A 27,688-nucleotide genomic window follows, 5' to 3' on the forward strand; every position below is an offset into this window, starting at 1 on the left:
AGGTCAGAGAAAAGAGAAGTCCCCCAGTGTCCAGAGATCCTCCCCTTGGCCACTGCTGTGAGTCAAGACTGTGCCTTTTCCCAGAGCCCTGCAAGGACAGGGGCCATCTGCACCTGGCAGTAGGAAACAGGCTTGGTCAGAAATGATACACATTGACACATTTACTCAGCTTCCTGACTTTTAGAGCCAGTCCTGCGAGTACATGTGGCAGAAAACATTAATTCCAACTTCCAGCATTTTTTTCTGACTGTGGCCTGAAATCAGGGGTCTATAAACTGATTAAGCAAACACAAACAGTGGTCACATTTCAGTTGGTCTAAGTTGTTAAATTTTAATTGAAACATTTAACAAGTTGGTTAATTGATACTGAATTAAAACACCTTCAACTGAGAAATCTATGACACTTGTTCACATTTTCTTATATAAAGTGTTAGGCAAAACCACATCTTGAAAAGTGATCCTTAGAGACTCACAGCTGATATTACTGTTAGCAAATCAAATAATTGTGCACTGTGGGATTGAATAATAACCAACAATACTAGGGAAAACTATTACTGCTACTGTGCTCAAGCACTGCTCCTCTGCACAAGCCAGCTCTCACTTGCAACCAGCTGGTGTTGGGGCTCTTCCAAGGACCCACAGCATCCTAGCCTGGGGAACCACCAGGGGCAGCCACTCACCAGCAGAAGGAATTCCCCCCTAAGCTGTTTGAATAACTTGTAAAAGCTTTTAACAGAACCATCTTGGACACTGCCCTTCAAATATTATGGATAAAATTAAAGATTTTACAGTCAGGATTTCAAACTGACATTAAACTTTCCTAGCATCTGCCATATACTACAAGGATACAGACTTGAACTTTCAGCCAATGACCATTACTCTTAAAGAGTCAATTATCAGTCAGCTGATAAGAGCTGGATGCACAGCCCAAGCAGGGCTTCAAAGGCTTTTCTGGGTTGAGGCTCAAGGTAGCAGTCAGGAGCTTTTCCTGTGGATGTGATCACTGATTACCCAGCCTATGGCTTGGGCAGTCCAAGCCAGCCCACTCCAGTTTGCACCAGTCCCTGGACTTTGGCTTCCATCAGTGCTTCCTCCTTGTCCTTTACTCATCTCCTGCAGCTCCTCCTGTCCCCAGCTGCTGCCAGAGCACCCCCAGAGCCCTGGCAGGAGCACACAGCTCCCCAGCTCTCCTCAGCTGCATCAGTGACCAACACAACAACCACACAACAAGAAGTTCAGAAAAACCAAAGGGAGAACTAACAGTGTGAGAGAACAAAATTGTTGCAATTAGGTAGAAAAATCATAGAGAAAGTCTTCATAAAATCAAGCCTGCTCTGCTGGAATCAGTGGCTGTCCTTGTCAAAGCCAGCATTTTGCAAGCTCCCATGTGAAAGCAGTCCTGTTGTGAGCAATTTGTTAACATAACAATCTATTCCTGGGTGAAAAAAAATAACTTACACCTGCATAAACTGGTTTTGCACCGTTAGATAGAAAAATGAAAACTGTCTTTCACAAACAACTCTCCCTGCAGGTAGACATCAAGAGTTTGAGTGACCAATCAATAGAGAATAACAACTTGTTACTAACCAATAAAGTAATTAGCAAGAAAACTACTAACCAATTGGAGTCCCACATGAGGTCTGTAAAAATGTATAAAAAGGAGTTACGTGAATAAAGAATGGCCTTTTTCCACCATGAAGAAAATGGAGTCCCATGTGATTTATTCCCATACAAAGTGATGTGTTGAAATATTATCTCAGGCTCCTCTTTCTCTATATAAAAAGGAACTTTTTCCACAGTAGCCAAAGAAAGCATCAGGAAAGACCTAGACTGCAAGTGGGGGTGATGACCTTTGCATGCAAGTTGGTGTGAAGAGGTTTGATGCCAATTCAAGCAATGACATTGCCCTGATTAGAAACTGGCTTGTGCGTGCTGGGCAGCCATGGTTTGAATATGAAATATTCCAGGCACAGAGGTGCAGCATCACTCTCCTGTTGCTGGCCAGAATAACCCCAGTAACAGGGAGCAGTGGCAGTGGGAGGGGTTGAGGTGCATCTGTTGCAGTCCTAGATTCTTACACCTCCTATCAGAGAGTTCTAAGAAAAGGTGAATAAACTATGGAAGCAGGAATGCCCTTCAATCCCCAAATGTTTATTTAGTCTCAGCCAAGTCACTGAGCAAAATATCCATTTAGGTGAGATAACAAGTAGGAAAGGAGGAGGAGAAAGGACAAATAGATGGAATTGTTCACAAAATGCTTTTGCACATTGCACTATGCTCCCACAACTATGACAGTGCAGATTAAGATGGCAAAAGCTGAAGGCTGGAGCAGTGAAGTGTGTAACTGGATTCTGGGAAGCATCTGTGAGCTTTGCCTCTCCTCAGCATTCTCACTGCCCTGTGCTTCAGTAGCTGTGCTTTCCTATTGCTCCTTGGTCTCAGAGGAGGCAGCTGTGTGGCATTGCTCAGACTGTTGGAGCTCCCAAGGAAAATAAGCACATTTGGAGGCATGTCTGGATAGCTCTACCTGTTTGTTTGCTGCTTTTATTTCCTGCAAGAAAATGAGCCGCAACCTTTTTCTCCTGGCTTTTGTCCTGGGCATGACTGGAACCTTCCACTATGGATTGCAGGTCTCCATTATCAATTCTCCTGCTGAGGTAAGCATGGAGAGCTCAAAGAGTGAGCTACCAGTATTCCACTGTTCTCAGGCATTCACGCCTCTATTTGCAATGGCTTTTTACTTGTGCCTTCAAAATGAGACTTATCATGGTTTCTTAGTTCTAAGAGTAGCTGCTACTGCTCTTGTGTTTCGTGAGGTTTGAACTTCTGTCTGATCTGACAGAACTGGGAAAGGGAAGGGTGAATAATATCCATAAAGTCAGCCATTTCCCCCTTTCTGAGTGGAATTGCTCCCAGGGCATTCTCCTCTCTCCATCACTCAGGGAGTCCCTTGTACCATGTGCTTGGCCACCCACAGTATTTCCAAGTGGCTGTAAGGTGAAATAGGGTAGGGAAGGAGTGTAGCTCTAGAGCTGAGGTCAGCACTCCTACCTGCAGCTGGGAAAAGGAAAACTGGGGATGGTGTTTGTCATCCTGGATGGTACCAAGGACAGTGAGCTCATACTATCACCACAGATGAGTGGAAAAGATCAGGGAGAGAAAAAATCTGGGTTTAGCACAGAAACAGAAGACCAGCCTACTATTCCCTTACTGGAACTCACAACTTATATTTAATATTGATATATTTATTCATTGGATCTCATTGCTAAAATATCAGCTCCAGGGATGGTAATGGCAAAATTCCTGTTGGGGCTAAGATTTCAACCAAGGTTATTGATAGAAATGTATCAAAAAGACCAATAAGCAGGTAAGAGAATTAAAAAAGCAGTGCAATTATGCAAAAACATGTTGACTGAGTCCATTGTTTGGGTTTTTTTTCTTTTAAAGTACATCCAAAGTTTCATCCATGAGACCTGGCTGAAGAGATATGGCTCCTCTCCCAGTGCAGAGATGGTCACTTTGATGTGGTCCCTCATTGTGTCCATCTACAGCATTGGGGGGCTCCTGGGCTCCTCCTGTGCTGGCTACTTGTGTGTTCGGTTTGGAAGGTAGGCAGAGTTACCCAGCCCTTCTGTTTACAGCCACTACTGTAGAAAAAGGAACTGGAGAAACACTCCTAGAACGTGGCATTGGGAGCAGCCCAGGGTCTCCTATTAAAGACCAGTATAGTGAAGGAACAGCATGGAAAGTCTGCCAGTGATCACAAGGAAAATCACACCCTCTCCCTTATAAAGTCCAAAGCAAATCCAGTTCAGGGAAGTCATACAAGAAGTTTTAAAGAGAATTTCAGAGACAACCACTCACAAAGCTCCATAAGATATTGACTCCACCAGAGGCATCAAAACCTTCAACTAACTGATCAGTCTGTGACAAGTTTCCCTGTCACAGACATCTTTTATGAAAAATCCTTTCCTTAGGATTTTTCCTCCTGAGAAGCTGAGAGGCCTCAGGAGCAAAATGTAACCAATGGTTATCTGCTGCTGTGGAATGCAACAGGTGCATCTGGGATTGGGCTCATGCAGTTGTTCCTAATTAATGGCCAATCACAGCCCAGCTGGCTCGGACTCTCTATCCAACACTCGAGCCTTTGTTATTCATTCTTTCTTTTTCTATTCTTAGCTGGCCTTCTGATGAAATCCTTTCTTCTATTCTTTTAGTATAGTTTTAATATAATATATATCATAAAATAATAAATCAGCCTTCTGAAACATGGAGTCAGATCCTCATCTCTTCCCTCATCCTCAGACCCCTGTGAACACGGTCACATTTCCCCATTGCCATTTCCCATTTAGTTCAGCTGATCTCAGAAGGCAGCACTGAGTCTGTAACCATGGTACAGTTCATGCCACCCCTGTCAGGCTGTGAATGAGGCAAGGGCAGTACTGATGCTCACGTTAATTTGAATGAATTCCAGGAAGAAGGCCATGCTGCTGTCCAACATCCCTGCTCTGCTGGGTGCAGCTCTGATGGGACTCAGCCGGCTGTGTGGCTCCTTTGAGATGATCATTGCTGGAAGGTTATTTTCTGGAGTCTGTGGAGGTAAATTGCCATTCCTACCTTTGGTATTAAAGAGTGGGAAGAGCAGTGACTGAGGGTCACAAGGACTCACCAGCCTAAGTAAACAGATCACAGATTTTTTACTACATTCTGCAGAGAACATGATAGCTGAGTGCAGTTTTAGCTAAATAAGAACCCACAAACATAATTAAATTAGTAATGTGTGACATCTCCATCTCTCTTTCTTGTATCTTTATCTCTAGTCCATACAAAAGGTACTGCCAACTTCTGAAAAAGCCAAAATCTACAATATTTCAGAGAAGCATGCTCACTCAATAGAGAACTGGCCTCTGTGGCTCCTGTTGCTTTTTGCTGTGGCTGATGCTGCCCTCCACATTACAGACAAGGGAATGGTTTTCAAGCAATTCAATTAGAATTTTCAATTCTAATTCCCAGATGCCTCAGAAGGTTACATTCTGCCAGTGCTTTTGATCTCTGAGCAGTTGGATAAAGATAATACCAACCAAAAAAAAAAAATCGAGAGGATAAAAATTAATTAATTCACTGAGCAAATAGAATGTACAGCATTTGCCAACTCGGTGGTTTCAAGCAGAAAATAAGGCACGTAGCCACTGAAAAATGTCATCTAAGACTAGAGGGAGTAACCACAGCCCTGCCTGTATCTGGGGCTGTAGGAAACAATATAAGGGAAGGGCAGCCCGCTGAAGGACAGATTTCCCACAGGCCCATACTTATTTAGTGAATTAATTAGCAAAGGCACAAGACCACGATATGGGGCTTCATGTCAGGCAGCCACATCCTCAGCACAGATAGAAATGAATCTGAGAGCCAGCCCTACAGGCACTGTCCAGAGTGGTCTCCTCCAAAAACCAGACCTGGGAGGGTTTGCCTGGCCCTAACAGTGCTTTGTCCCTGCAGGTTTAACCCAGAATGTCCATATCATGTATGCTGGGGAGTGTGCCCCACGGAAGCTCCGTGGGCTGATTGCCATAACAGCTTCCACCTTCTCTGCTCTTGGAAAATTTGTAGGATTTGCTCTGGGTCTCAGGTAAGAGAGTCTGAAACACACTCAGTTTCTTCTGTTATTAAAATACATGCATGTATCAATGTACACCCGTGCCCAGGGGCTGCTATTTGGGGCAGTCAGTACCAGTCTGGTAACTCATGGATCTTGGAATAATGGTAATGGAGCTTATTTGGATCAGAAGCAGAGGGATCAGCCCCTGCAGGTTTTCCTTCAGTGCCTGTGCTGGGATTGTTGGCACCGGTGTGAAAAACACCAATCACTTGTTTTTAAAATTTTAAAAGTTTAATAGTAATAAAATGGTTATAAAAATAGTAATACAATTAGAGTAATAATAATTTGGACAATTTGAATTAGGACAATATGAGACAATAGAAATAAAGAGTTACGGATGTCTGGGTACCTTTTCTGGGCAGCAGGAGCCTGAAAAAGGACCCAGGTTAACAGAGGATTAACCCTTAAAAACAACAGCCTGTTGCATATTCATACACCTCATACATGATGCATAAATTCCATTCAAACACAGGATTCTGTCTGGGCAGTGTCAACTTCTTGCTCATAAGCCTGATGGCATCATTCTGCCCAAGTGAGGCAGGAAGAACTTCCTTTCTCCTGATAATGGAGCAATAAATTCTCTTTCTCTGAAAGATTCAGGTGTCCTGGGGCTGCTATCTCAGTGCAAATCCTTTCTTTAGGAAAAAAAGTATCTTACATAGCATAGTTTCTATTTTAACATTTTGTTATAACCTAAAACTATATTTAACACACTACTTAAGAGAATTAATATAGCATTACTTTCTAACACAGCACATATAATATTCATTTTAATATTTGCTCAAAGCCAATCGTAAAATACGCATTTTTCACACCTGTGAGCCCTCAGGACACAGGAGGACACGGGTGGACAGAGGAGGGCACAGGGAGGAGACAGGAGGACATGAGTGGCCTTGCTGTGCCAGCACTGAGCAGCAGGAGCCGGCACTGTGCAGCTCCTGTGCTGCAGGCGAGGCCCCTCTGCACTCCCTGCTGGAGACTCCTAGCTGGAGCTGCCGGGACATGTGGGAGCCCAGCACATCCCTCTGGCTGTCCAGGATGGCCAGGACCCCTGCCAGGGGGCTCAGAAGCCCTGGCACAGAGCCCAAAACACCTGTGGGTTTGATTATGACCCATGGAGCAAATCACCAACCTTAGATGAAGATCAGCAAGCCACAACAGTTTAGGTAGAATAATAGTGAAGTTATCATGGGGTGGAAAAGTAGATTTTTGGGGTTTTGGTATGGGGGTTCAGGAGGCAAGATGGAGGGAACTGGGCGTGTCCAGCCTTTCTCCTTCTTGGCCTCCATCTTCTGCTGTGATGGTGGCACTTTTGGATTGGTTCAGAGTAGAAGCTCACTGTCTAACACAGGTGATAGGTATTGGAAAGGAATTGTAAACATTGTACACATTGTAGTTTTTAGTACAAAGACATAACCCTGCCCTGGGGCAGGCAGAGTGCCTGGAACTGTCCTGCTGGACGGACCTCGGCAGGGCAGGAGAAAATTTTTTATAGATGAGAAACAATGAACAACCTTGAGACTGAGAAATGAAGAGCCCTGACTCCTTCTTCAAGTGCTGGGCTAAGAAAAAAGATTTTCAAACTTTTCTTGGTGTCACTCTGACCAGCTAAAGATCCCAACAGGGACGCGGCCAGCAGGGCTGGGGATGAGCCTGGTTCTGCCCCTGCTCACATGGCCAACATGGTGCCTCAGCCCCTCTCTCCCTGCTGCTTTTGTTCCAGAGAAGTTCTTGGAGTGGAGGCTCTCTGGCCTATTCTGCTGGCAGCCAATGCAGTCCCTGTCCTTGTCCAGCTCCTCACCCTCCCCTTCTTCCCAGACTCTCCCCGCTACCTGCTCATTGACCTAAAGGACAAGGAGGGATGCATCAAAGGTAAGGAAATGTATTCATTAAAGTATTAATTTTGGGAAAGTATTAAAGTATTCATTTTGGGAAAAAGGGGAAAATACTGTAAAGCCCCAGGTCAGCCTGGAAGAAAGGTCCAGGTGGGAAAAAGACTCTTGGTGTTTTGGCTCTGAAAGTACCTTCAGCTTAAATGAAAGTCAGCTTCTTCTGTGTTTGTGTCACATTCACATTCTCTGAAAAATCCCTTCGCCCAGGATTTTTCTCCTGGGAAGCTGAGAAGCCTCAGAGAAAAAAGAAAACAATAATTTTCTCGTTTGCTTCTCCTGTGTTGTGCTGGTGTGGAATGTGTTTGGAGATTGTTTACCCACAGGTGATTGTTCCATTGGATTCTGCTGTGAGTTGTTTTCACTCTTTGGCCAATCAGGGCCAGGCTGTGTCAGGACTCTGGAAAGAGTCAGGAGTTTTCATTATTGTCTTTTTAGCATTGAGTAAGTATGCTTTCTGTATTCTTTAGTATAATATAGTATAGTATCTTTTAATATAATATAGTATCATAAAATAATGAATTAGCCTTCTGAGAACATGGAGTCAGATTCATCATTCCCTCCTTTGTCTGAGGAGAACACAAATACAATATGTTTGGATATTAGTGCTCTCTTGGCACCAGTATTTCCCTACCCTCTGCCAGGGTTCTCCAAGGGAGGTGATCACACACAGCTTGTACTTCCAGCCATGCAGATTCTGCCCTGAGCAGTCAGAGTGCAGACACAGTTCCTTCTCTGTGTGAGGGAGGCTCTGCATTGTCGTGCTGTACCTGTAAGCATTCCAGTTCTTCAGTAACCCTAACAGCAGCTACTGACAGCAACTGAGCAGCAGCCACTGTGGGTATCTGTGGCATCCACATTCTCTGAAAAAATCCCTTCGCCCAGGATTTTTCTCCTGGGAAGCTGAGAAGCCTCAGAGAAAAAAGAAAACAATAATTATCTCATTTGCTTCTCCTCTGTTTTGCTCATCTGAATGTGTTTGGAGATTGTTTACCCACAGGTGATTGTTCCATTGGATTCTGCTGTGAGTTGTTTTGTCTCATTGGTGAATTATGGCCAAGCTGTGTTGAGACTCTGGAAAGAGTCAGGAGTTTTCATTATTATCTTTTTAGCATTGATAAGTATTTTTTCTGTATTCTTTAGTATAGTATTCTTTAATATAATATTATAAAGTAACAAATGAGCCTTCTGAGAACATGGAGTCAGATGCATAATTCCTGCCTTCGTCAGGGCATTCCCTGCAAATACAATAGGTACTTAACTATCAAAAGATAGAACTCCATAATGTAAACTTATTTTTCAGATGTATGAGTCATTTTATCTTGTCTGTGTTTTGGAGTGTGCACTAGAACTGCACCTTTAGCAGGAAGGTGTTCAGGGAAGGATTGGTAAGAATGTAAGTGTGACTTACATTGAAAGACTGTCAGCAGCTATTGGCCAAAGGTGAGTATCAGAAATTAAAGCAACCCAAATGAAGGGAGAAATGACGAGGAGGACTTTATGGATATTAGAAGGGTAATTAATTATCTATTATACTATATTACAAATAATACTATATTTGTATTACTTGTAATAATACTATTATAAATAATACCATATTATAAATATATACTATTTATTATTCTATATTACATTACATCTAAACTGAAACTGCACAAGTACTACATCAACTGCACAGAATATCATGACTGTCAGTTGACAGTCTTGACACACACATGGATTTAATTGGTTAATGAATTATAACACTTACACTAGAATCTAATGACCAGTTCTCTTTAGGTAGACAATCTTCTACAATGCATTCTACTTGTTCTAAAACACAGGAGCAGTAAATGAGATAATTGTTTTTCTCTGAAGTTCAGAGAATATGAATTCTAGAAAATCTTTGGGAAGCTGTGCTTTGCTTTTCTCTGTGAAGAGAAATGTGGCCACAGGTGAGGTCATGTTAAGATTTATGGGTAAATCTGGACCTGTGTCATATCTGAGCCTAGCTCTCTAGGAATTTCACGCAAGAAAAGAGCATGAAGTTCTAATAAGAGACTCTGCAAAGCAGGAAATCACCTTCTGGACTCATGTCTGTGCTGGTGAGCTTGGTCACCTCTCCTCCTCTCCTTGCAGCTGTGAAGCAGCTCTGGGGGGACGGGGACCATCTGGCTGAGATCAATGACATGGTGTCAGAGCAGAGAGCCATCGGTGGCGAGAAGGTCAAGAGCGTTTGGGACCTGCTGCGGGACAGAGCCGTGCGCTGGCAGCTCATCACCCTGCTCCTCGTGGTGTCCTGCATCCAGCTCCTCGGGGCCAACGTGGTACGTGCAGGGCTTTGCTCTGCCCCTGCACGGCTGGCAGGCTCCTCAGCTAAAGGAACCTCTGCGAGGGGCTGGGAGGGACTGCAGCAGTGCCCTAAGGAGGGAGCTCTTGGTACTGCTTGTTACAATCTTTCCTCCTGGAAGTTTGGATAAGTCCAGAGCTAAGCTTTAGCAAGTGTCTTCTGAAGGCATTTCTGTGAATTACCCTGTTAGGATAAGATGATTTTCTGTTTTGTTACGATCTGGTTAGTTATTTTCTGTCCAAAAAGACAGACAGTAATATAAACATGGCCACATGTGTACAGCTTTCACAAATTTCTATTATTTTCAGGTTTACAATCTTTCCTCCTGGAAGTTTGGGACCTGGGATAAGTCCAGAGCTGAGCTTTAGCAAATGTCTTCTGAAGGCATTTCTGTGAATTACCCTGTTAGGATAAGATGATTTTCTGTTTTGTTAAGATCTGGTTAGTTATTTTCTGTCCAAAAAGACAGACAGTAGTATAAACATGGCCACATGTGTACAGCTTTCACAAATTTCTATTATTTTCAGGTTTACTCTTATGCATACAGTATCTTTACAAAGGCTGGAATCCCCCCTGCTCAAACCCATTATGTCTCCCTGGGGATTGGGACCACTGAGATCTTCTCCACAGTTCTGTGTGTAAGTGGCTTTTCGGCTGAATTTTGTTCTGCTGTAATACAGTGCTCACTTTGATCTTTAGAAATACTATAAATGGAGCTTCAGGAATCAAATTTTTGCAACAAATCAAACATGGAACCAATCAGATAAAATCCTCTCCCCACACCTTGCAAACATGGGCATTTCTATTGAGCTTCTGGAAAGAGCTGAGAGTCTTTCTGTGAAAATCACTTTCTGGGCCAGACTTGGGGGTCCCAGTTCCGCCCTGGAGGAAGGGCAGATGTCATGAGTCAGCAGGCCCCAGGGCTGTAGGAATCCCAGCAGTGTAAGCATTCCCCCCCTGCTCTCCTGCCTGGCTCTCCTTTGCCAGCTCTGAGCCCCTGTGCCCAGACAATGCTCCCTGCAGCCCTGCCCCTCCCAGCTCCCGGAGCTGCTCAGGCTCCCCAGTGAGGGCAGAGGTGGAGCAGCCCTCAGGCTGTCCCTGGGAGCTGGCAGATCTCCTCCTGCTTGCAGGGCTTCCTCATCGAGCGTGCAGGGAGGAAGACTCTGCTGTGGAAGAACTACGCCGTGATGGCCTTGGCTCTAGGGCTGCTCACAGTCACACTCTCACTGCAGGTAAGACCCCCCTGATGTGTGCCCATGTTTTGTTGTATGACAGATCTCAGGACTGTTTCCCTCCCCACAAATCACTTTTTAGTGAGTATTTTTGGGGCTAACCATCATGTTCATGGAGGTCTGTTCCCAGTCATGTACATCTGGGTTGAAGACAGTAGCTTTACACGACCAAGATCACTGCCAAGGCTATCTCATGACATTTCTGAAAGCAAAGGAGATAGATCTATGTTAAACATTGACATGCTTTGTAGTGATGAGCATTTGTAATGGAGCTAGATAAATGATATTTTATTTTCTAATTTTATTTGCTTTTCATTTCCTACCGCAGGACTCCTTTTTCTGGGTACCATACTGCTCTGTTGCACTTGTCTTTATTTTCATCATGAGCTTTGGCATTGGGCCAGGTTGGTATTTTCTACTGGAATGGTTTCATTTATCCACTCATCCCTTCCTCACTGCAGCCTTCAGGAGAGATCCCAGGCACAGCTGTTCCACCATGGGCATGAATCCCTACTTCTGACTCAGTGCAGGTGTTGGTATTTCCCTCTGTACTGTGGTAGGAGGTAAAATTCATTTCCTATTGCATTCCTACATGCCTTTTCACTGAAGAGCCAAGCCCCACTTCAGACACTTCCAGGCCACTTAAAGCCATGAACTTATGTGGCAAAATGAAGTGTGAGGTAAGAAAGCATCTTGCAAAATTTCTAAGCTTCCTTCTTTCCTCAATCTTTTTTTCAGGTGGAGTCGTATGCCCCTTGATCACAGAAATATTTATTCAGTCATACAGACCAGCTGCTTATGTTTTTAATGGTGTTGTAAACTGGATCCAACTCTTCATCCTTGGGCTTGTGTTCCCTTTCCTTGTGGTAAGCAAAGGAGGGTGTTTGTTTCAGTTCAGAGGAAGTTAGGCCCCTCTTGAACCCAGAGCATGCTTCTCTTATCAACACCTCATGCAACAGAGCCCAAATTAATTGCAGCTCTGATGGCTTCTTCCATTTTAACCAGGTATTTACTGGAAGTGTAGCAAACCCACAAAATGCTTCTAACTCTGCACAAGTCAGAGTGACACAGGCAGCACAGATGCAGTGACAGAGGCACTGACACTGTCAGATGTCATTTGAAGCAGGATTTATATCAATTAAGTCTCTGACCAACTTCTTTTAGTAAATACAAACCCAGAAACTGTATATCATAAGATATGATGATATACAGTTATATCATATATATGATATATATATCATATATATCATATAACTGTATATCATCATATATATATATATATATATATATATATATATCATAAGAGAAAGAAATCAAGAGAAATGTTTCTGAAAGCAATTTTCTTTTTGTTTTCCTGTAGAAAGGTCTTGGTAATTTCTGTTTCATCATTTTCCTGACATACTGTCTGTCCATGGCTATTTTTGTACTCCTGGTGCTGCCAGAGACCAAAGGAAAGACCATGCTGCAGGTCAAGGAGGAGTTCAACCGCCTGAACTACCGTGGAAAGAAGGGGCAGGCAGCCCTAGAGCAGAGGAACTGCTCAGTGGTGACTGTCACGAGGCTTTAAGAACAACCCCTCCACTTCAGTTTTGCTCTTTTATTACTTTAGTGCCCAAAAGTCTCACTAAGCAAGAGAGAATCTATAGATCCACCAAAAAGTCACCTTCAGTACAAGGTGCAGCATGAACTTGGTGGTTCTCTCCAGCTCCTGAACTATGAGCTGAATTAATTCCTCTGCAGAAAAAAATTAAACACAGTTTGTAGAGAGAATAAGATCATTGTCAGTCCCTCCAAGCTTGCAGTTATAAACTGAAAACACAGGATCTGCTATTTTTTTGGCAAAACCAGGACTCCACAATTGGCAGAAGTGACTCTGGAAGGTCCAGAGGTACAGCAAACTTGCAAAGAAGACAGAACTTTGACACTGAAATTATCTGCTCCTATTAACAGGCCAGTGCTGATGAGCTTGCCCTGAGAAGAAGCTTCAGTTCACAGGAAAAGAAGTGTTTAGCTCTTTAATGCAGTGAAAGAAGAGTGCCTTGCCCATCAGCAGGCAGAATCAATATGCAATGTTCCCCCATGTTTACAGTCTTGGAGATTCTTCTGTTGGGAAAAACAGGGCTATGTCAGCACTGAAAGAAAGCAATGAGCAAAGAGAGCAGAGCAGCAGGAAATCATGAGGGGGCAAATCCAGAGTGCAGATTCTCCTTCTACATTGGCAGTGACTGTGCAGTGTCTCTTCAGCCTGGAGAACACTGGGTTTCAGTGGGATTGAGCCCTGAGAGTGACTGGTACTGATGAGACAGAAAAGAGGGAATTTAATCCATGTGTGTGACTGCTTGTTCTCTTTCCAGGTCTCTAATACTTCACATTTTCATTATAAAACTGGGTAAAAATCTGTGTTCATTGTTATATGACATGACAGTTTTTTGTCTTCTTCATACTCTACAGTTTTCTGATAAGGAAATAAAAAGCAGTGAGTAGGGAAACACATCCTTCTGATTGTGCCTGGATTGATTTTCATTGAATGAAGAGTCAGGGACAGAGGAGCCCCCATCTTCTGGGGCAGTGTTTTTGGGCTCAAGGAATGCTTTGTGTGTCTGTCTTGTTCTGGGGATGAGATCTTCAATACCAACTGATGCAGATGCTGCACAATAAATTTTGCAAAAGGATCTGAGTATTGAGCAGCAGTTTCTTTCACAGCCCTAAGGCTCTCCTGCTATTTTATCTTCACATCATCCTCCAGCAGTATTTGTAGCAGTGCCAAAAGCCAATGCCAGGAGCAGGGAACTTTCCTAACACAGCCATCCCTCCCAGGACAATCATCACACCACCAAAAAAACTAAAGTTTATTGTTTCAAGGCTTGAGATCATTGATTGCACAGTGCCACTTCAATGACCAGGATACATTCCTTCTTGTGGTCAAAAATGCAGGGAAAAAAAGAAGCATTGGAAGTCTTTTGAAAAGAAAATATTAGGTAATTGATTATTTTAAAGGTCCTGATTTGGTTTGGTCTTTCTCAAACTTACTGGTTCCCAATGAGGAAATTTTTATTGTCTTACAAGACATTAAAAACTCATTTCCTTATGCATGTTTTTCTACAGCATGATTGTGTTCAACCTGCCTTACTTCTCCCCTGCTGCTAAAGGCTGTCCACAAGAAGGGAAATGTGGTAAATCATTAACACTGCCACAAACTATCATGGATTGGGAATAAAGGTTGAAGAAGTACTTGTGAATCTGCAGTTCCAGGATCCAGGATGGATCCAGGGTCACACAAGTGCAACACAGGGCATCTCTGGAAACAAAATCCCTACAAGTCCAGGGTATTGGGTGAGCTCTATACTGGGTCTGGAAAAAGCACATTTCATGTTGTGTTCAGATCCTAGGTGGAAGGATGCATCTTGTCTTCTTCTTTAGGAAAAGAAACAAAACCTCTGCCTGCATTTAAGGCTTGTTTTTTACCTCTATCTGCATTTAAGGCTTGCTTTTTACCTCTACCTGCATTTAAGGCTTGCTTTTTACCTCTACCTGCATTTAAGGCTTGCTTTTTACCTCTATCTGCATTTAAGGCTTGCTTTTTACCTCTACCTGCATTTAAGGCTTGTTTTTTACCTCTACCTGCATTTAAGGCTTGTTTTTTTACCTCTACCTGCATTTAAGGCTTGTTTTTTACCTGTATCTGCATTTAAGGCTTGCTTTTTCCATGGTACAGCACTGAACAATGGTGTGAGGTCAGATGAAAATGAGACAGCAGTAGGAGTATTCTAGAGGGACACAGTCAACAGGAGGAAGAGGAGCAGGGCTCTGCAGGGACTGTTTGATCAAGCAGATGTTAAAAACTGGTCACAGACAGTGTTTAGAGATCTCTCCAGGAAGATCCAGAGCTGCCATGTGTGTCCTTCCTTCCATCCTCAGCTCAAAGAAAAATCTTCCTTTCCCCTCTAGTTCCTCCAGGCTCATCAGCTCCTTGCCCACTGGGATGTGGCATCGTGCCCTGGCACACAATGGATCAATTCCACTGTCACAGAGAGGCTTCTGAGTGATTCTGGAAAAACTCTGAGCTTCTGTAAAGAACTGGGTGTGAGCAAGGACACAAAATGCCAATATTCCAATACTTCATTTCCTGCATCTGGGAAATTGTTCAAGCAATTCTAGCAGGCAAGAAGAGGCATTATGGCTGAGCTGCAATTCTAAAGGCCTGTTGTAGACTGGAGGGGAGGAAAACCTGCCCTGCCCAAGCTGCTTTTCAGAGAGGTGAAGAGGGAAGAGAAGCTGCTGGCACTGTCTGACTCCTCACACAACAGGAGCACTCAGGGGTTGTAGCAGTGTGAGTAAGGGCCAGTGCTCCCAATCCAAGCAGGATAAACATTTACCAATGTTGTAATCAGCTTGTCATATCTGGGTCTTAGAATAATTAAACCAGCAAGAAGAGGCTCTGGCCAGTGTCAGGGGAGGACACAATTTGCTAAAAGCCACACAGTTAGAATTTAACTTCTGTGCTGTGATCCCAACCTCTTACAATCTCAGTGTGGAGCCCATCTCTCTCATCTGGCAGACTTGACAGGGGCTCTCAGAGCAGGCAGGGTTTCAAGGGGAAATGGCTGGTTTCCTCTCAGACCTGGTGAGTATCCAAATTCTTGTGTTCTAGCCCTGCTCACTAACAGCAGCATGGTCTAAGATTGCAGCAAAGGGAATCCTTCTTGTAATAAAAATGAGCAACAGAGCTTGGGACAACACTGGTTGAGCAATGACTGACTAAATGGCATCTGCAGAAAATACATTAGAAATGCAAAACAGTAAGAGGTTTAAAAGAGGAGCTGGGGAACCAGGAAAGATGGGAATTTGGGGGGGGACAGATAACACAGTATCAGTGAAAAACACAAACCTGAAAAAATTCCCTCACTCTACTGCTCTGTGCTCTCAGGGGCAATTGAGGATACTCATGGGTTTAAAATATGACCTGACTAAATGCCTGAAAACATTTGTGCTCATGAGAAATGCTCTGAAATTCAGTGTACATCATGGAAACACAGCATTTCCAATAGAAGTCATTCAGATAGGGCCTCTAAAAATGTCATTTCATACAGGGTTGATAAAAGTGAAATGTAAAAAAAAAAGTTTTGAGAGGACAGACTTGAGTCATCTCTGGAAAATGGTGAACACTGTCCCTGAGGAGGCAAAGATGAAAGCAAAAAGGAATTCAGAAAAGCTGTAGCTTCTTTCTAGTACAAAGGTAAACACAAGTGACCTCAACAAGGCTTTTATGAATTTTGTTTTCTGTGGTTAGCAGAACTAACAGAATTAGAGAATGTATCTTTTCAGCTTGCTAATAGTCAGGAGAAGAACGCAGCAGGATGTGCAGATGTGTATTTTAATTATTTAACAAATGAATTTTGGGTGATTATTGTGAAACTCAAGTTGGGTTTTTGCATGTTAAAGGTTTCTTAGTCAGGGAAGTGTGAAGATATAAGGTGCTGTAAATCCTCTCCTTGTGTGAAAGGTGTGCTGGTCTCAGGAGCTGAGGATGTGCTCCCTTCTCCTTGCAGGTTCAATACCGGAGGCTGTTGCTGATGCTTGTGGTGCTGGGGATTGGTGGAACCCACCTGTCTGGGTTCCAAATGTCTGTCATCAATTACACTTCTCCGGTAGGCAAAGCTGGAGAAAAGAAAATCCCATCTCCTACTGTTCCTCATGGTCCTGGGCCTTGCACTTTGCAGATGCTTTAGAAAAGCTCTTAGGTGTTGTTATGTCAGTTTATTCCCAGCTGATGGCAATGCCATGCTGTCACTGTCAGAGTGTGCATGACTGCAAGGAGCTGTGCTCCAAAGACAACTTCCCACAGACTTTTGTGGAAACAACATATTGAGATACCTCCCTAAAGAAAAAAAAAAAAACAACCAAAAATAGCTGATGGAGTCAGCCTTCAGCTCAGCCCTTTTCTCCTTGTATCCATTACTGGCCACAAGGACATTTGCACTTTACTATAATGAATATAAGGTCCTCATTTTTTGGTGTAGGAGAGGTAGAATTCAACACAGAGTATAATTAATTTTTGAAAGATTCTTGTACACTGTTAGGCTGTATGAGAGGAAATATCAATCCTTATTTGCAAACAAATGTCCAAAGTCACGCTTTTACTCACAACTATTAATCCAATTTTTTAAAATTGTAAACATTATGAAGAACATTCTGATTAGTGCCTTGGTGGAACAAAAATCTCTTTTTTGTCCCAGTACATTCAGAAGTTTATCAATGAAACTTGGCTGGAACGCTATGGTTCTGTGCTGCCTCAGGAGACCCTGATGCTGCTGTGGTCCCTCGTGGTGTCAGTGTACTGCATGGGGGGCATGATGGGCTGTCTGTGCAGTGGCTACCTGACTGCAACATTTGGAAAGTAAGTACAGTTCCCAGCACCTCACTACCCAGGGCTGTAACAGGGGAAGCTATTAAATACTAGTCAGCCAAAAGAAGGGATATCAGAATTTCACTGCCCCCTGCTGCCTCAGAATTTACCCAGCAGGTAAAACCAAACCAGGGTGCATTGGAGAGACAGGAATTTCTGATTCCCTTGTCACAGCTTTTGCTGACATACATTTCCCATTGTTTTGCTGGCATTTTACCCTGCAGGAGTTTCCTTCAGCCTCATGGTTTGCTCATACAATGAGTAAGAGGAATCTAGCTTCTCCCTTTCCACTCCTCTGCAAAGACATCATGCCTTTTTATAACCAGATTTGTTGTCCTGTAAGCAATGGCTTTAAACACGGCCATGGCTTCAGTCTGTAAATCCAGAGGAGAAGAATCAAACATCATTCAAGGAAGAAAGAGTGAATCATGTGTCATAGCCAGGTTTTGCTTGCTGTTGCAGGAAGAAAAGTCTGCTGCTCAACGACGTGGTGCTGATAACAGCAGCGCTGCTCACTGCCTCCAGCAGGAGAGCCAAGGCCTTCGAGATGATCCTGGCTGGGCGTTTCCTCGAGGGCATCGCTGCTGGTAGGACTCTGCTGGTGTTCCCAGGGCTTCCAGCACGAGGGAAGAGATGAGAATCTTGATTCCATGTTTCAGAAGGCTGATTTATTATTTTATCATATATATTATATGAAAAGAAAATGATATATTAAAACTACACTAAAGAAAGAGAAAGGATTTCATCAAAAAGCTAGCAAAGAAAGGAAAGGAATAGAATGATAATAAAATCTTGTGACTGACCAGAGTCCCAACACAGCTGGACCTCTGATTGGTCATCAAGTAGAAACAACTCACATGGACCAATCCCAGATGCACCTGTTGCATTCCACAGCAGCAGATAATCATTGCTTACATTTCGTTTCTGAGGCTTCTCAGCTTCTTAGGAGAAAAAAATCCTATCAAAGGGATTTTTCATAAAATATATCTGTGACAGGACTCCCCACTTTAATGTTAATGGGACTTCTTTGGGGTGGGTACAGAAATCTTCCTGCTGGGAGTACCCAGGAATGTGCTGGAACCCAGTGGGACTGGAACAGACTGGGCAAGGGAAGATGAGCTGTCCTTTGCCTTCAAGAGCTCTTGTGGAGAGAGCTGATGGATTAGCTAAACATCCTGATTGAAGTAAAAGGTGCATTTTGGATATATGGGAGGGGGCTCAAAAGAGAGAGGAGAGAGCTGAGGGGAATGAAAAGGGGCCCTGTCTTTCTTTCCACAGCTTTAGCACTGTCCTGTCTCCTCCCTTTAGGAGTACATATGAATGCCCATGTTCAGTATGCTGGGGAGATCTCACCTAAGAAGCTGCGTGGATTCATAAACGTGACCTCCACAGTGTTTCTTGCACTAGGAAAAACTGTAGCACGAATTCTTGGATTAAGGTGCCTGTGCTACTCCTTCTCTGCCTGTTTTATATTTATTTTTCTTCTATATAGCAGGGTGTTCTCCCAGTCCTTGAATCAGACCTACACCAAGGGTAGGGTTTTATTTTGCTTAACTACAGCAGTCAAAGAGGAGGCATCTACCCCATACAAGTCTCTGAGGTTTCCATGTTCATTCCCTGGGGATAGAAAGGCCTTTCTCTTGGGAAAGGATGACTCAGTCTCTGGAGGTGCAGTTAACAAGAAAAGATTGTATGTGAATACTCTTATTAAACTTGTGAGATCTAAAAGTTTTGCTAATTTTTCAATAACCTCATGCAGAGTTGTAGTGTTGGTTCAGAGAGCTGTTGTGGGAATATTTTGACCTTCAGAAATTAAAAGTCTAAGAAAAATGTCAGTCTTGCAGAAGAAATGAATTATTAGTCTATTTGCTGTCACTAACCTAGATATCATCTATTTCAATTGAACTTTTCAATGACTGTATGTATTTTGTGTCTCTTTAGCTATCCTAGAATTTAGAAAATACCTATTTAGTTATAAAGTGTAATTTTACTGGACTATAAATAGATTCTAACATGCTTTCATAGAGAACTTTTAGGGACTGAAGACATGTGGAACGTGCTATTGTCCTTCTCTGGGCTGGTGGCATTGATTCAACTGATCTTTTTGCCATTCTTTCCTGAGTCCCCACCCTATCTCTTGCTGCAAAAAGAAGACAAAGCTGGTTGCTTGAAAGGTAAAAAAAAACTTTAGATCCTTAGTTTGTTAAACATTACTCCTGGGAAAGTGAAGCTAACAGCAGGAATTGGCTTTTCTATTAGCCAGCCACAGATTTCTTGATAATTGCATGATTAAAGTCCTCCAGACCAAGCAGAGTCACCAGAGACATTTAAGATCTGCCCCTAACTGCTACAGCATTTTCCAGGGAAGTTTCACCATGTTCCAGTAAGTGCTGTTCCTTCCAGTCCTTTGCTCAGTAACTGATAAATCAAAGCATGAACTCAAGTGCAAATGTTTAGTGTCTATAAAAGTTGAAAAGCACAGAATCATGAGTGGACCAAATGATGGAGGAGTATACTTCATTCTGTCTCTTCTGTAGCCATGAAGCAACTCTGGGGAGAAGGGAATTATCAAACAGAATTGGATGACTTGATGAAGGAAAAGGCTGTAACAAAAGGCACCAAAATCATGAATGTCCTGGAGGTGCTGAGAGAAGGATCTGTGCACCCACAGCTGTGCACCATGCTCCTCCTTTTGCTGAGCCTGCAGCTCTGTGGCCTCAGTGCAGTTGAGTATTCCCTATTTCCATGCTTCCATCTGCTATTAAGTCTCCAAATCACCCCAATGCCAACTTGTCCCTTCCCTCTGGGTCTGCATTACTCCTCCTCACACAGAGCCCACTGCTGACACCTGTGCTATCACCCCAGGGTTGTTCAGACCTTTCAGGGAGCTCCTCAGGTGGGAGTACAGGAGCTCCAACTCAGCCTAAGCTCCTGCAAGGGCACTGTGCCTTCATTCCCCTGCTGGTACAACCAAGGAATCTGGGGAGGAAAGGGTTACAAGTATCCTAAGCTACAGCAACCCAGCACCACTTTCTTTGACTTTCTTTGACTTCTGCAGTAGCAGATGCCCAGCTATTGCCATCCAGTTTCATTTCATTTCAGATTCATGAAGCAACATCCTTTCAGCTGTTTCCTCCTGGCTGAGCCCAGTGCAGCCCAAGCTGGCAGTCATGTTTTCCCCTCAGGTTTTCATGTTTTCATTCCCCTCATGTTTTCCCTTGTCTGGGGGTCTCTCCATGAGCCCTGCTTCAGCCTGTGCTGGAGGTGGCTCATTCCAGCTGCCAGCAATGGAATTCCCTCTGCACTCTGCTGGCAGGGAAATGCTGCCCATTCCTTCAAGGATGCTGCAGATGAGCAGATTCTGTTTAGCAACTGGAAAAGATCAGAATGTTTGCTTGACAATGTCTGCTGTGCTAAGACTGAGATTTGCTTTTCTTTCTCTTGTCTTGTCCCTTTCCTTTTCCTTTTTGCCAAAACAACACCTTTTCCCCATGTCTTACAGGCAATATGCTCCTTTCAACTACTTTTATTTTCCCTTTTCTTTTTCCCCTTACATATCTGCTTCCTTCATTGCCATTAACCTTTTGATTTCTCTCATCTGGAGCGGTTATGTTACCTCTACTAAGGCCCAGTAATGTATTTCTGGTTTTGCAGTGAGGAGATATCAAGTCAAAGTGATCCTGGATAAGCACATATCACATCTGTTAACTGTTATTTTTCTTATTTCCCAGATCACCTTTTACACCTCAGAAATTTTTGAAACAGCCAACCTGCAGGAAAGTATAATCCCATATGTATCTCTAGGAGTTTCAATCTCTGAACTCATCTCTATCATATTCTGTGTAAGTCAGAGCTTCCTGGGGTTTTAAGAATTAAAGTATTCTTCCTTGAAGCAAATGAATCTTCTCCTTATGAACCAAAGAATTTTTCTATGGTGCTGCATAAATCTGTACAGTTGTTGTTACCATCCACTGCAAATTTTGTCCCAATTTTCATGTGTTTCATCCCATCTTCTTTCATCTTAATTTCTTATAAAAATCCCTTATGAAGTGTAATTCAAACAAATATGTGTACTCATTTCGCCATATTTGTGTATATCTATCACATTCAAAGGGAGTTGTACCATGCTTCCATCAATTACAGTGTTTAAGAAGTAGCTGCAAAGCTGGGCAGTGATGGTAATTCATGGTATTAGAGAGTGTAGAAGGAATTCAATTAAATAACAAAGTTGGTACCAATAAGATTTGTGTTCTCTGAAGTAAAAATAACTCAAGGGGAATGCTTGATCTGTTGGATGGCTCACAGCTGGGTTTTGCCACGCTCCCAGTGATGGGCAATATTTGTTTCTGTTCCTCAGAGCTCCATAATCGATCGCTTTGGCCGCCGTGCCCTCCTGTGTGGGGGTTATTTGCTGATGGCTCTGATCCTGGTGCTGCTTGAAACGAGCCTTCTGCTGAGTGTAAGCAAATGTCCTTCTGCTGAGTGGAAGCAAATGTCCTTCTGCTGAGTGGAAGCAAATGTCCTTCTGCTGAGTGGAAGCAAATGTCCTGCTGCTGAGTGGAAGCAAATGTCCTTCTGCTGAGTGGAAGCAAATGTCCTGCTGCTGAGTGGAAGCAAATGTCCTTCTGCTGAGTGGAAGCAAATGTCCTTCTGCTGAGTGGAAGCAAATGTCCTGCTGCTGAGTGGAAGCAAATGTCCTTCTGCTGAGTGGAAGCAAATGTCTCTGCAGGAGTGGGTCTGCAGAGAATTCTCTGTGCAGGACAGCAGCCTTTGCTCTCATGTCCAAACCAGCAGGTCAGAATGTTTTCTAAATACAAGCTCTGTAGATGTGACACCACCAGCTGCTCCTGGCTCAGTAAGGAAAGATAAGCAGGTCTAGAGAGCATCCATTACACAGCTCAGCATCATGGGCTTTTCCAAACATTGCTGCTCCTGTGCTTGGATCAGCTGTGTTACAGCTATAAAATTGATTTTTGTTCTCCTCCCTCCCTTTGTCTAGGATCGGTTCCTCTGGCTGAGGTACTGCAGTGTTATTCTCATCTTTCTGTTCATCATTGCTTATGGACTAGGACCAGGTGAGCACCACAATGAAAGCCTGGATCACAGGGATAAGTACAGACCATGAATGTATAGCAGTAGAACTAGAATGTGTGAGTAGATCTTTGAAAATCAACAGCTTAGTTGAGATTGAGATTGAGGGAATCTCAATTTTTGATGAGTTAATTACCCAAGAAACAATTTCTTTAACAAATCATTCACACCCAGATGAATCAGGACCCTGTTTTCTCTCACTGGGTTACAGGTTCAAACCAAATAAATTCTTGTTAATCAATTCATGAAGATTTGTTTTGCAGTGTGAACACTGTTCAGTGCACACAGGTTCAGATGGCTGATCTCTGCCAAAGGGCAGAGGTAGGCTTTTCTAAAATACCAGAGTTTCCTCAACTTATAAAACCCTACTGTATGAAAGACTGACACCTGACAGCATGCACAATCTGCCTCTTAGCACTGCTCTGGCCTTTCTTGTCCTCTCTTAATATCACCCTTAGTCACCTGCTTCAGTAACACCAGATCCAAACTTGCAGCTCTCTGGTAGAACCTCACTCACCTAAGACCAGGATTTACCCTGGAAGTTCTCTGACTGAACACTACCAGTAGTTACTGAAGTCTCCAAATTCAAATGTGTTGTAAGGGTTGTACCTTGCAGTCATGAATGTCTTGAAAACACGACAGAATCCCCACAGGAGCAGAGCTGAGGTATTTTCTATGGGAAATGGTCAATTACAGCAATGTTTCTGTAATTTTTATGTTGTTTTTTTTTCCCCTCAGCTGGAGCTGTTGTGGCTGTCATGAATGAAATCTTCACCCTGTCAACAAGGGCCTCTGCTTTTGTAATTGGTGGAATCATCATTTGGCTGGGCCTCACCTTCACTGGAATGGTTTTCCCCTTTGCTGTAGTATGTATTTGGATTCCAATCTTCTCTTTGTCAACTCTGTCAATTTAATCTGGATTTCTAGGCTGATCTGGACAGGGAGTAGGATGAAATGACTTGTAGATGATCCAAACTGTGAATCCCTTGTTGCTATGGCATATGGAGGCCGTTTATATAAAACATTTCCCAGTACTACAGAAACCACTTGCTGCCCCAGAAACAGATTGAAAAGAGAAATAAATATTGTTTCTGTAAAATGAGCCTATTCCTTATTTCACAGGAACAAATCAACAAGTTTCAAGAATCTATAGGTGCAAGTGTTGCCAAGGAAATCACTCATCTTGTTCTATTTTTTATCTCCAGATGCTTCTTGGTCCTTTTTGCTTCCTCATCTTTGTTGCTGTCCTGGTCATTTCAGTGGTTCTTATCTACCTGTTCCTCCCAGAAACAAAAGGGAAGTCAACCTCTGAAATCACAGAAAAATTCAGAAGCTGCAGGTTTAAGAGGAAACATGATCAGGCTGTGGAGATGTATGCTGCTGAAGAAAAGACATTTTGCACCAGGCTCTGATAAGCCACCAAAAGTAATTTCCACTGTTCTGGCATAACATGTCAATTGTATTTCAAGTTTTTCTCCATTGCTATCATTTTAAAGCAGCAAGATTTGTGTCTATGTTTCTTACTTGATAAGAAAGTTCTGCTCAGGATTAAGAGCAGGATGAAGATAGGATTAAACATAGCCATAGTTCTTGCAAACAATTTTCATGTCATTTCTTTATGTTATCACACTGTAAAGGACTTGGTGTTGATTGTGAACGTTGCACATGAACAAATACCAGGTAAAATACAAATGCCAGGTAGAATAACACCTATTTCCTTGAGCTGCCATTAAGGAACTGCATGTCCTGATTGTCTCTGTGACTGTCAGGGATCAGCCCTGATCCCCAGGCATTGGGTACAGAAGAACTCTCACTTTATCCTCTGGAGCAGCCTGGCTGCACTCTCCATGCAGATCAGTGGTAGCAAAATCAGGAGGAAGTTCCTGTAATAGATTCTGGTGCCTCAAGGATGGCACAAGAGTTAACAAATACACGGTGCTGAGAGCTGGAAGAAAAGAGCCCTGGAGAGAGACAGAGAGTAAGGTTTTGGAGAGTAGATAGCTTGAAAATTCAGCCTATTTTATAAAAAGTAACAGCTCAAAAAAAGGGAGAAGCTGTGATATCCAGTGTCTGCTGTCTGTGTGCTGCTCTAGGACAGCCTGCATTTGCTGCTGCACAATCCTGCATTTCAGGGCTGTGCTCCCTGCACTGTGCTGCTCAAGGGCTGCCAGTGCTGCTGCCCACTGCAGCATCCAATCACTCCCCTCCCCAAACTCTTTTACCTTTTTCAATTATTTTTTCCTTTTTCTGCCATGATTACAAATGGTATTTCATGCCTCCTCTTTAGCAGCACCATAAGTCTTTTCTTTCTGTAGTTTACCCATTCTTATTTATTATCATTGTGCTGAGGTCTGAATTAGTGTTGAATTTTAGGTAGTTTTCTATTTAAAAATTTCAAATAATATACTCACTGCTTCTGAAGGAATAACCACAAAAGAAGCTCTGATATTAAAGTGCCAGCAACTGAAACCCAATTAAGATTTTAGATTCCCTCCCTTTATCAGTCCCTGTATCAAAACAGAGCACTCATGATGGTGAATGTTCCCATTCAGAGGGCCCTCTCCTGTTGAGGGACTGAAATATTTAATCCACCCATTTTAAACGTTGTCCAATTGCTACAAAAAACATAAATCAACAGAAATCATACGAAGTAAACATTAACCTCAGCCTCAGAGTAGGATGGTCACTGAAGCTGAAGGTGCAGAAGAGGCATGGGAGAAAACAGAGTCTGGCAGAGCTCTGTGTGCTGGGATCAGCCACACTTCTGACACTTCTGATGTATGGAGCAGCTCCTTCCACAAGTGGTGAGTACTGCAGCATGAGCTGTTAGCATTAACTTCCAGAAGAACTCAGAGGTTGCCTGTTGCAATTGCCATTCCTAAACACAATGCATTACATGTTTAGCAAACTTTTAGCAGGGGATAATCCTTTAAAATTAGAGCTAACATTTAAAATTTAAAAATCAAGACACAGACTTAACGTTCTGAACTGAATCATCATGGAAACTTTGAAGGAAGTTCCAGCTGGTTAGAAAAACTAATTTAAAAAAATTAGAAATTGAATTCCTGTACTTCTTAGATGGTGAGGTATTTCTGTACCATTTTTACCTGCTTGCTTCTGTGTCCAAGTGTGACACTATCATGCTACTCTCCTAGCTGGTGGCCTGATAATGTTATGAAATGGTACATTTGAAAAGAAAGGTTTAGTGAGTGGTTTAGTTAGTCAATGTGAAGAAGAGCAGCAAAACTGAAAATCCAGAACATTTATCTGGCTGATCTTTTCTTGCATTTATGCTTTGTATGTTCTGCTGAGATGGTTTAAGCATCATCAAACAAGCCAATATCCTAGAACTGCAGGGGCTACCATATCACAGCTTCTTCTGTGCTGAGCTTGAACTGCTCCTTGCATGTTCAGTACCAGTGGTTGGCTGTAATGCTCCTTGTGTTGGGAACTGGTGGATCCCTCACAAATCCCTTTCAAACCTCTATGAACAAATCTGCCTCCATTATAAGAAAAGCAGCTACAGCATCTTCAGGAGCCATTGGTGGTGGGGTCATAAAGGATGCTTCCCAAATCAAATTGCAAATTTTTTCCATTGACTTTTCATTCTCTTTCCCCCCACTCCTCTTTGCAGAAAAAAGGATGAGTTTGCCTATAGCAGTCTCTGAGCAGGCTGCTGAGGTTACAAACACAGCAGTGTCTCCCCTCAACAGATGTTGCTGCCATGCCCTCTTCCCTATGCCCTCTCTGACAGTGCAGCTTGCAGCTCCCCCAGCACTGTTATCCAGGGGAATCTCTGATTCCTGTGTCTCCTGTGAGAGACAAGGACAGCCTGAGGCCAAATGGATCACAAATGTAACATTTCTCCACCATGCTGCTCTCTCCCAGCCTGCCCAGGTGTTATCCAGGGGAATCTCTGATTCCTGTGTCTCCTGTGAGAGACAAGGACAGCCTGAGGCCAAATGGATCACAAATGTAACATTTCTCTTCCATGCTGCTCTTTCCCAGCCTGCCCAGGTGTTATCCAGGGAAATCTCTAATTCCTGTGTCTCCTGTGAGAGACAAGGACAGCCTGAGGCCAAATGGATCACAAATGTAACATTTCTCTTCCATGCTGCTCTTTCCCAGACTCCCAGGTTGCACAGTGAGATGCAGTTGCAGGTGGCAGTGCCTCTGACCTGTGCTGAGCACAAATTAAAGCCATAAAGTTCCTAACTCAATAGACAGATGGAAAAACATCCCTTGGGATCAGTGCTCACCATTGGCACTGTACCAGAGCAGTGGTGTGCTCTTCTGCAGTAACTCCACTTTCATGTCTCAGCTGCTCCTCTCTGATTTCACTCTTTGCTGGTCCTTTTGCAGGAGCTGCTCTGAGCTGGAGCACTGCAGAGGGACTGCTCATCCCTGTCACCCAGCACCAAGGCTGGTTTGAAAAGCTGCCTTGGATGCCTCTGTCCCTTCTTGTGAAGTGGCTGCCTCTGGTACAGCTGCAGTGTCTCCTGCAAGAAGCCAGGTTGCTTAGCTGGGCTCCTGCTTTGCTTCATGGCCTTTCCCTCTCCAGCACTCATCCTCCCAAAGCACAGCAAACAAAGTGCCAGAGCTCAGGGGCCCTGCTCTTCCCAGTGCTCACTCCTGCTGCATCTCTTGCAGTTACTGATAAACCAGAGAACTGATGATTAACCTGCCAATATTAATGTTTGTGAGTTGTTTTAATCCTATCCCAAGGCCTTTCTCTCACACATCTGCAAGAGACATCTCAAATTATTTTGACTACTCATCCTACCTGTCTTGCCTTTAAGGAAGAAGAAAATTTTAACTATTTTATTTCTATTGCTGTTTCACACCTAAAGACTGGAGTGTATCATGTCACAGTGACCAAACAAACTGGGTTTCATGAAGTTAAACTTTGCCTTCATTGTCATCATCTTGTCATCATGTTCAAAATGCTGTAAAAGGAGGAGCACAAAAATAAAATAAAATTTTCTTTCTCTGATTTATTTCCAGGAAAACCTCATCTCTTTCTTCTTCCTTATCTTTGCTGAGATCCTCATCAGCTCAACATTTTCATCTTCCTCTTCATTCCAG

At 43.1% G+C, this 27,688-nt stretch overlaps 2 protein-coding genes across 2 annotated transcripts; both read left to right on the forward strand.

Moving 5' to 3' along the window:
• Positions 1-1,848: 1,848 nt before the first annotated feature.
• Positions 1,849-12,673, forward strand: LOC136564207 (solute carrier family 2, facilitated glucose transporter member 11-like). Its single transcript, XM_066562053.1, has 12 exons — positions 1,849-1,866; positions 2,559-2,657; positions 3,448-3,608; positions 4,475-4,599; positions 5,497-5,626; positions 7,380-7,528; positions 9,664-9,851; positions 10,402-10,512; positions 11,005-11,106; positions 11,435-11,510; positions 11,845-11,972; positions 12,467-12,673. Exons 2-12 carry the CDS (start codon positions 2,562-2,564, stop codon positions 12,671-12,673), a joined length of 1,473 nt encoding a protein of 490 aa, XP_066418150.1. The 5' UTR covers positions 1,849-1,866; positions 2,559-2,561.
• A 3,033-nt stretch (positions 12,674-15,706) lies between these two features.
• LOC136564266 (solute carrier family 2, facilitated glucose transporter member 11-like) lies at positions 15,707-24,015 on the forward strand. Its single transcript, XM_066562132.1, has 12 exons — positions 15,707-15,730; positions 16,656-16,754; positions 17,343-17,503; positions 17,975-18,099; positions 18,821-18,950; positions 19,538-19,686; positions 20,050-20,237; positions 21,244-21,354; positions 21,870-21,971; positions 22,512-22,587; positions 23,342-23,469; positions 23,809-24,015. Exons 1-12 carry the CDS (start codon positions 15,707-15,709, stop codon positions 24,013-24,015), a joined length of 1,500 nt encoding a protein of 499 aa, XP_066418229.1.
• The last annotated feature ends 3,673 nt before the right edge of the window (positions 24,016-27,688 follow it).

The sequence above is a fragment of the Molothrus aeneus genome, chromosome 18 (assembly GCF_037042795.1).
Source record: "Molothrus aeneus isolate 106 chromosome 18, BPBGC_Maene_1.0, whole genome shotgun sequence".
NCBI classification, from domain to species: Eukaryota; Metazoa; Chordata; class Aves; order Passeriformes; family Icteridae; genus Molothrus; species Molothrus aeneus.

What these genes read in the sequence shown, in the direction of transcription:
- LOC136564207 (XM_066562053.1), top strand. Translation starts at nt 2,562, where the DNA reads ATGAGCCGCAACCTTTTTCTCCTGGCTTTTGTCCTGGGCATGACTGGA. An exon ending in ATTTTCTGGAGTCTGTGGAG is followed by an intron (nt 4,600 to 5,496) that starts GTAAATTGCCAT and finishes TTGTCCCTGCAG; the next exon opens with GTTTAACCCAGAATGTCCAT. An exon ending in CAGTCACACTCTCACTGCAG is followed by an intron (nt 11,107 to 11,434) that starts GTAAGACCCCCC and finishes TTCCTACCGCAG; the next exon opens with GACTCCTTTTTCTGGGTACC.
- LOC136564266 (XM_066562132.1), top strand. Translation starts at nt 15,707, where the DNA reads ATGGCTGGTTTCCTCTCAGACCTG. An exon ending in GCACGAATTCTTGGATTAAG is followed by an intron (nt 18,951 to 19,537) that starts GTGCCTGTGCTA and finishes ATGCTTTCATAG; the next exon opens with AGAACTTTTAGGGACTGAAG. An exon ending in CAAAGCTGGTTGCTTGAAAG is followed by an intron (nt 19,687 to 20,049) that starts GTAAAAAAAAAC and finishes TCTCTTCTGTAG; the next exon opens with CCATGAAGCAACTCTGGGGA.